General features: G+C 41.7%; 1 protein-coding gene across 1 annotated transcript; it reads right to left on the bottom strand.

The window, feature by feature from the left end:
• Window positions 1-3,650: 3,650 nt before the first annotated feature.
• On the bottom strand, window positions 3,651-5,361 carry LOC116637707 (histone H3.3A-like). The gene is made up of 2 exons (XM_032413223.1): window positions 5,241-5,361; window positions 3,651-5,005 (listed from the first exon to the last, which is right to left on the bottom strand). The coding sequence occupies exons 1-2, from the start codon at window positions 5,359-5,361 to the stop codon at window positions 4,386-4,388; spliced, it is 741 nt and encodes a 246-aa protein (XP_032269114.1). The 3' UTR covers window positions 3,651-4,385.
• Window positions 5,362-8,251: the final 2,890 nt, after the last annotated feature.

Genomic DNA, 8,251 nt, shown 5'->3' with positions numbered 1-8,251 from the left:
CTGGGTTTCTGAAGGCAATAAAACTAAAAGAGATTTTGATATATTTATAAATGTATGAAATGATTTTGGCATACTACATCATATATAAACATGACTGTTGATGTTATAATTTATCTAATTACATAATGGCAACATTAAGGATTTTGTTGTCTAAGTTTTAATAATTCAAGTGCATACATTTGATGGAACAGACTCTTCAACTTTTGAATCAATAGCTGTTGATTCATACTAAGACATTAAATACTAAGATATTTTCTCTTAAAATTAAATACTTACATAGTAAAAACAATTTTTGAAGTTCTGAAACTGACAGGTACAAATTAGCCTTTGTTCTAAATTTGAATGATTCAGTTTTGGTGAGAACACTCATGACTCAGGTACTACCACATATAGTGGGTTGTAAAGAGGATAACATCACATAAATGCCCTATTTTTGATAACTGCTGTTTATTCATTTTTCCGTCCCTGGTGATCTTAACTTCAGATTTTGTTGATCATGGAAATTTTCTAGAGAAAAGATCAGAAATTACAAAACTGCCTTTCAGAGGCTCTGCCAGTTCCAGAATACTATCTCTGGACAAGCTCTGGTATGCTAATAAATGTCCTCTGATCCAAACGGTGCAGGTAATGTGTGAAGACAACAGGGAGACACTCCAAGGACATGGTAGTAAGATACCCCCAGAGATTTAAACTAAGTCCGCATGTGGTGAGGAGCCCCATTGTTTCCTAGAAGTGATACTAACTCATTTGAGAAAGCAAATGTGAACAGAAATAGTCAATTTGCCAAGAGTTTGGAGAAACAAAATATGACAGTACATACAGTGTTATCCATGGAAGGGAGGTACTGAATCCAAGACATGTGAGCAGTTTAATGGCCCGAAGTGTTCTTTTCTTCAGGTAGTATCAGTTTATCAAGCCTTGCTGCGGTTTGGGAAGAACATACTTGAGACTCACCACTTTGGGCTCTAATTGCAAGCTTAACTGAACCACCTTCTGATTTGCTAATATGACCTCCAAGCTATCATTCAGGAAAAGGAGGAACTCTGGATGAGAGCATCGGAATTCCATTCCACACAGAGCAAAATCAGAGAAGCTTTCTGATTTATACATTAGTCTCATGTGAATTTAGTTTGTATAGTTCAGCGCCGAAGTCTGTCAATTTAGTCTATGAGTTCTGAACATTCTGAAAAATACAGTTCCTGACCCTTTAGGACAAAGAACCAAAGCCCAGACAGTGTATTGCACAAACTTCACTCTTTGGGGCTTCTCCATAGCCAGGCTCCTGCCTTCTCTTACTAATAGTCTCTATCTCGCCGAGACTGCCCTCAAATTTCTTCACAGACATTCTGGGCAGTTATGCTAAGGGGTAGGATAAACCCTGACATGTTTGGAACATAAAAAGTAGCAACTGGGCAGGGAAAAGAAAGAAACCATTTTATCACAGCATCTAACTGCAACGTGGCGATAGGTCTTGGGTCAAATGATAGATTTTCACTAGTTGGATAGGATCAGGTCTAGAAAGGGTACTTCACACTGCTCTCTTATTCACCCGTGAACACAAGCTATAATAGTTATCTGTACTGTATAGAAAATTACCCCAAAATGTAGCAACTTAATACAGTGAACATTTATTATCTTACATGGTTTCTGCAGGTCAAATCTAGGAGTGGCTCACCTGGGGGTTCTGGCTCAGTGTGCTTCATGTTTCTCTCAAGCAGTCAGACCTGCAGTCACCTGAAGACTTGACTGGGGCTGGCTGGTCCACTAACAAGATGACTGCCTCACAGGGCTGTTGGCAGGAGGCCTCCGTTCCGTACTGTGTGAGCCTCTCCACTGGGCTGTTGGGTATCCTCATGACCTGGCAGCTGGCTTCCCTCAGCTTCCTTCAGATCCAAACAAGGAAGGACCTTGTCTCTGAAGTTGTCACCATCACTTCCACTTCATTTTATTTTATTAGTTTTTAAAGATTTTACTTATTAGAGAGAGAGCACACACAAGCGTGAGGGAGGGGCAGAGGGAGAGGGACAAGCAGACTCCCCGCTGAGCAGGGAGCCCAACGCGGGGCTCGATCTCAGGGCCCCGAGATTATGACCTGAACTGAAGGCAGACGCTTAACTGACTGAGCCACCCAGGCTGCCCCTTCATTTAATTTCTTAGAAGCAAGTCACTAAGTCTATCTCACACTCAAGGCGGGAGGAGATTATGCTCCACCTTTTAAAGGGAGGAGCATCCAAGAATTCAGGTTCATATTCTAAAAACCACACACACACACACCCTGGGTTATGCCTGGGTTCCTTGCTGGTGCACGGTCGATATCTCTCAAGGGTCTCCACATTGGGAAAACGGGTTCAAGAAGAACTCTTTATTAATGGGCATGCATATGACATTATTAGAGGTCTTCGTCATAACCTTCCCTAAACACCGTCATCTTAGAAATTTAGATTACTTGTCCCTAAATAAGTATCTCGTTAAGCATAAGTTTAACTTCTCTAGGCTAAGTAGAAATTATTATTAATAAAAATCCTGAAGGGTAAGAATGTTGAATAGGAGAGTGTTGAAAATAATACAAAAACTTTTTTTTTTTAATTTTTTAATTGATCTCTGCACCCAATGTGGGGCTCAAACTCAACCCAGAGATCAAGAGTCACACACTAAACCAACTGAGCCAGCAAGGTGCCTCCAGAAAAACTATTCTTAATATATACTTAGTAAACTCACCGACATTTTTTTAAAATTTGCATTTATTTATTAAATGTGTATAGAACCGACTACATGTCAGGCACTGTTAAAAGCGGTTTACACATAACTGGTTGATTACACATGAAGTCATTCAATTCTCTGAACAGTCAGATAAGTAATATTATCACTATTTTACAGATGTGGAAATTGAGGCACAGACAGGCTAAGTAACTGTCCTAAGGTCACTGGCAAGTAAATGGCATTTGGCTCCAGAGTTCATGATCTTAACCCCATTCAGCACTGCCTTTTAGAGATTCCATAATACAGTGGGCTTCCTAAGTGCTAGTTAGGAAAACAGCTGAGGATTTGCCTTGCTTATCAGTCTTTGTTATTTTGAAAGTTCTTAAACGGCGTGAGACAAAACAATAGGAAAACTTAAAAAGCATTATTGGTCTTCCCCCTGAACTCAATAAGAATTACTAGAAGAGGGGGATGCCTGGCTGGTTCAGTTGGTAGAGTGTGTGACTTTTTTTTTTTTAAGATTTTATTTATTTACTTGACAGAGAGAGAGCACAAGTAGGCAGAGTGGCAGGCAGATGGAGAGGGAGAAACAGGCTCTCCACTGAGCAGGGAGCCGGATGTGGGGCTCGATCCCAAGACCCCAGGATCATGACCTGAGCCGAAGGCAGCCGCTTAACGGACTGAGCCACCCAGGCGCCCCGAGTGTGTGACTCTTGATCTCTGGGTTGTGAGTTCAAGCCCCACAATGGGTGTAGAGATTATTTAAAAATAAAATCTTTAAAAAAAAAAAAATTACTAAAAGACGGTCCTCATGTTAAGGCTATAGGTCGTTCTGTCCAAAACTTTAAAGTGGTTCTGCTTATTATTAACTAACTGTGGTAAATCGTGGTGGTGTTTTTGTTGTTTTTACTTACAAAAGTAATATAATTTCATTTTAGATAATTTAGGAGGTGGGGAGGAAGTACTTCTAATCCTATGGCCCACCCTCAAGCATCACTGCTTTTATCATTTTGGTGGCTGGTTCTTAGTGTGCAGTCCAACCATTAATGAAGGGAGATGATCTCTTTCAGATACTTGGATCTTAAAGCTTTATAATCCCCACTGTCGACCTGCTGTTTTATCACAAGAGGGCACCAGGAAACAGGATCGTTTTCCCCCTCTTGATTAGCAAATTGGTTCTCTTGGAGAATTTTATTATCCTTAGTAATCTGACCCATATTAAGGCTACTTGAGACTTCAATAATTTTTTTTCTTTTTCGGCTGTCAAATGATTCTTTATTGAAATATTTTCCTTTCTAGTTTTTGACGAGCTGGGCATTCCACTGCTCCACTGTTGATACCATCTGTGATATCACAAGGGTGGCGGCCATCAACATTGCAGCCCACAGACTGGGCGTTTCCAGAGATTTCTCTGGCTCAAGATCGGTGCCACATCTGTCGGGCAGCGTTGACAGTCACATCCAAAGTGCTATTTCCACTGTGCTTAATGTTTTTTCTGCTTCTTTCTGTCTTTTTTTGTTGTTGTTGTTGCCTTCGATAAGAAATTTACTTGTTTTAAAAAAATCCAAATGCTGGCATTGTCCAGAAAAATTTAACAGGTTTATTTATAATTGTTATACAGTTGAACTGCTGAAACGTGTTCACTGAAACATTTTGACTTGCATTAATGCTTTATGTCCCCGCATTTATATTAAAAATTCACACACAAATGACAATGGAAAATCTGCCAATACCTGATTTCTGTCCCCTATTTTTCCGCTTGCAATCATATACTTAGGTACCTTTTGACCCCATGGAAAAAAATATCTAACGTTCAGAACTACCAATAACAAGAAGAAGAGAAAAAAAATTTTTTTTCTTAAGAATGAAATGTTTTCCGTCATAGTGGATTCGTAAGCACGTTCCCCACGTATGCGGCGCGCTAGCTGGATGCCTTTTGGCATAATTGTGACACGTTTGGCACGGATAGCACACAGGTTGATGGCTTCAAAGAGGCCCACCCGATAGGCCTCGCTTGCCTCCTGCAAAGCACCAATAGCTGCGCTCTGGAAGCGCAGATCTGTTTTGAAGTCCTGAACGATTTCTCGCACCAGACGCTGGAAAGGAAGTTTGCGGATCAGAAGTTCACTGGACTTGTGATAACGTCTGATTGCACGGAGTGCCACGGTCCCAGGCCTGTAACGATGCGGTTTCTTCACCCTTCCAGTAGAGGGCGCACTCTTGCGAGCGGCGTTTGTAGCCAGCTGCTTCCTTGCTGCTTTACCACCTGTCGATTTGCAGGCAGTCTGCTTTGTACGAGCCGTGGCTTAACCCCCTTCTCCTTCGGCTGGAGCTCGGCGAGCTGGAGGCAGCGCTGGCGTTGGTGAGCGACGGCGGCTGCGAGCACCTTTCTGTCTCTTGGTGGCCCCTTGAGGGCTTTGATAATCAGGGCAGAGGCAGAAGGTACCACTTCAATCGGGCCTGTCTGTTCTGAATGTCAGTTTGACTGTAATCCTCAGACCCTTCCAATCACCTGTTGCCTTGGTGATGTCATCACCAACCTTTTTTGGAGAAAGACCCAGGGGGAGCCGATCGTGCCAGGGCAGACGTGGCCTCAACTTCCCCACGGGTGCGCCTCACCCATGCAACTTCGATCTCGTTGGGGTCGAACTTAGGCGGCATGATGGAGGCAGCTGATGTTGGGTGAACCTGGATTGGGGACAACCGAAGACAGCTGCACCTTGGCCTCCTTCGAGCTGAAAGCCAAAGGCTAGGTTTCAATATTTTCTTAAACATAAACTAGGAACAGTTCCTTTCCTGCTTTCTTCAAAGAGAGAGAGATTTTAATATTTTAGAGCATTCACCAAGAGTAGACCCAGTGACCCTAACCACATCCAACAGGAGGTTCAGGCATTATGCCCTCCCCCAGAGAAGCATGGCTGGCCCTACTGCAAACTCCGTAAAGAAAGGTTTGCTCAAATCCTATTCATTAGCATTCCTCTCAAAGGAGTTTCATAACTTCATATAAATGTAAATGCTGTTTCTGAATTTAGATTTTCTGTTTCTAGAACCAACTCTGCCTTCCTCTGGCTCAGACCTTTGAACCAGTCCCTGTTCTGTGTGAAAAACATTCCTAATGCTGAAGGCCCATGCAATTTTTACAACCAGTAAGTAGGCTAGTCCCTGATGGGCTAATCACTTCTTCCTGAGTTGTATGCTTTCCAAAAGTCAGTCGTTTGTTCCCAAACTTGTTTATGCAAGTTTTGCTTAGTAATTACATAATTTAATTCAGTATTACCCAAAGCAGACAAAGAGGAGCATGAAGAGAGTTGTGATCTCTATGAAAATAAGTTGAATGCTTGGGAAGACCTGATAAAGACCTATCTGATATCAGGACCTCTCTCTAAAGATAGGTCTTTATCACGCCTTAAGAAAATCTGTTGTGGAATTAGGTGTGGGCGAAACAAATGTGTGAGTTTAGGTGGAGGAATCCAGCGGAATTCTGCCCTCAGTTTTCTCCACAGGTGTCTTGAGTCCTCACTCCACTGAAACTAAAATTGACAGCACTGCTTGCTGGTGTTAACGCGTGGCTTATGTACTGCCCCCACCTGTAGACCCCACTCCAAGAAAAGGCCTTTTAGCCTGATATCAAAGGAATGATGGATGAATAGACTTGTATGTTTTTAATTAAAAATAACATTTTAAGGCTATTTATTATAAGTTTGTGATTCCCCACTTTAACTGACTTTTCTCTTTAACTGACCAGCTATGGATCCTGGCTACCTAGGGAAGAGAGCTTCTACCATAGACTTGCACGAGCTGCCAACCACACAAAGGTAGGGGAATAACGCACCGCAATGCTTGCTGGTGACTTATATATACTGTCAGGTGAATAACCTCATTTTTATAAAGATTACACATAGAACCCCTTATCTCTGGGTTAAATGCACTTGATTTTTAATAGAGCAGGTTTTTAGAGTTCAATTACCTATAATATATCTAGGTCTATTAGCTGAAAGAATGGTTTTAGGTCTTTCAGCTTATCCCATAACTGTGCCTAAAATATGTTTTCTTTTTACTTAAGGCTGACTGGCACAATTGTAGATGTGTGGTATATATTGCTTAAATGTGTAGAGCCCAAAAGGGAAGTGTTTGACTTGTATTTACCCCTGTGGTTAGTGAACCTCTGCCATAGTGCTCAATATATTTTATAACTGGAAAAAGAATAACCCACACTTGATCCCATATGATCTTTACATTTGAACTTTATCATAATGCAGTAAGAAAAATCGGAAAGCTCTTTACTGAATTACGATAAATTGTTAAATTTTGTTTGTGCCAGATGACAGAAAATGCCTTTGAATTTTGAAATATGAAGGGGGAAACCTCGTGCTGTAAATGATATTTTGCTAAAGTTAGCTTCCTCTTTCTGCAATATATTAGGGCCCCTTCCCTATATTTCAAGTCTTGCCTAAAAGAAGAGCCATATTATTGGATCAAGGGTAAGTGCCCATCCCCGTCTTCCTCCTCCTTAGCAGATTCTCAAATTTTATTCAGCTGTCCATCCAGTCCACAGGTAGACCTCAGTCAGTCCATGCCAATGAGTGTTTGGCCTTTCCCTGGTCCACAGGTATGCCTATACCTTAAATTTGCCTAATACAAGCTAAGGGAAGAACTTATCCTTGAGGGAGATCGTCCTTCTATCACTGGATGTGAATAGAGGATGGCAATAGGGAAAAAATGTAGGTGCTTCAAGAGATAATATCTCAGCAAGCGTGAGCTGGTTTTTCTGTTACTTACAGAATTGTTGTATCCTAACTGATACAAAATACCAACATTTTCCAAGAAATTTTACCTCAATTTGTAAGTGGCCTGCTCTGCTGATGTAGTTAGTTAGTACGTGCCTGGTCTATCTGTTGAACAACCCAGCGCCGCCAGCTGCAGTGGGGATGGCAAATTGAAGAGGGGCAAGGGTGCACACATGAGGAGGCCAGATGAGAGGGTCGTTAACGAGAGGTGGTGGCTTTGGGATGGACCGTTAAAGATAGGGACAGGTGGAAAAAGAGCCATTTAGGAGGTAAAAGTGATAGGATTCAGGGATGGACTAAATGGGGGAAGGGAGTCACAAGCTGGCAAACATGACCCAGGGTTTCTGTTGTGTAAGTAGATGGATGGTGGTCTACTCCCTGAGCTCCAGAGCCCAGGAAGAAGACAGGGTTTGATATTAAAGAACAAGAATTTGATGTGGGGCACATTGATTTTGAGATGCCTTTGAGACATCCGATTTAGATTTTTCTACAGCAGCTCAGGACATAATTTATCCTTTTAAAATGGACAATTTGGGGGATTTTAATACATTCACAGAGCTATGCAAACATCATTACTAATTTCTTTTTTAATATTTTCATCACTCCAAAAAGCAAACCCCATGCCCATGAGCAGTTATTTCTCATTCCTTCTTCCTCCTAACCCTGGCAATCACCAGTCTCCTCTCAGTGTCTGGATTTGCCTGTTCTGGACAAGCAACTCATCACAGAAAATGGATCCTCAATCAACTTACTGGCTGATTTCT

Source organism: Phoca vitulina, unplaced genomic scaffold (genome assembly GCF_004348235.1).
Source record: "Phoca vitulina isolate PV1807 unplaced genomic scaffold, GSC_HSeal_1.0 scaffold15, whole genome shotgun sequence".
Classification (NCBI taxonomy): Eukaryota; Metazoa; Chordata; class Mammalia; order Carnivora; family Phocidae; genus Phoca; species Phoca vitulina.
Note: the sequence above shows the minus strand (reverse complement) of the source record. Positions and strands in the feature narration are given on the sequence as shown.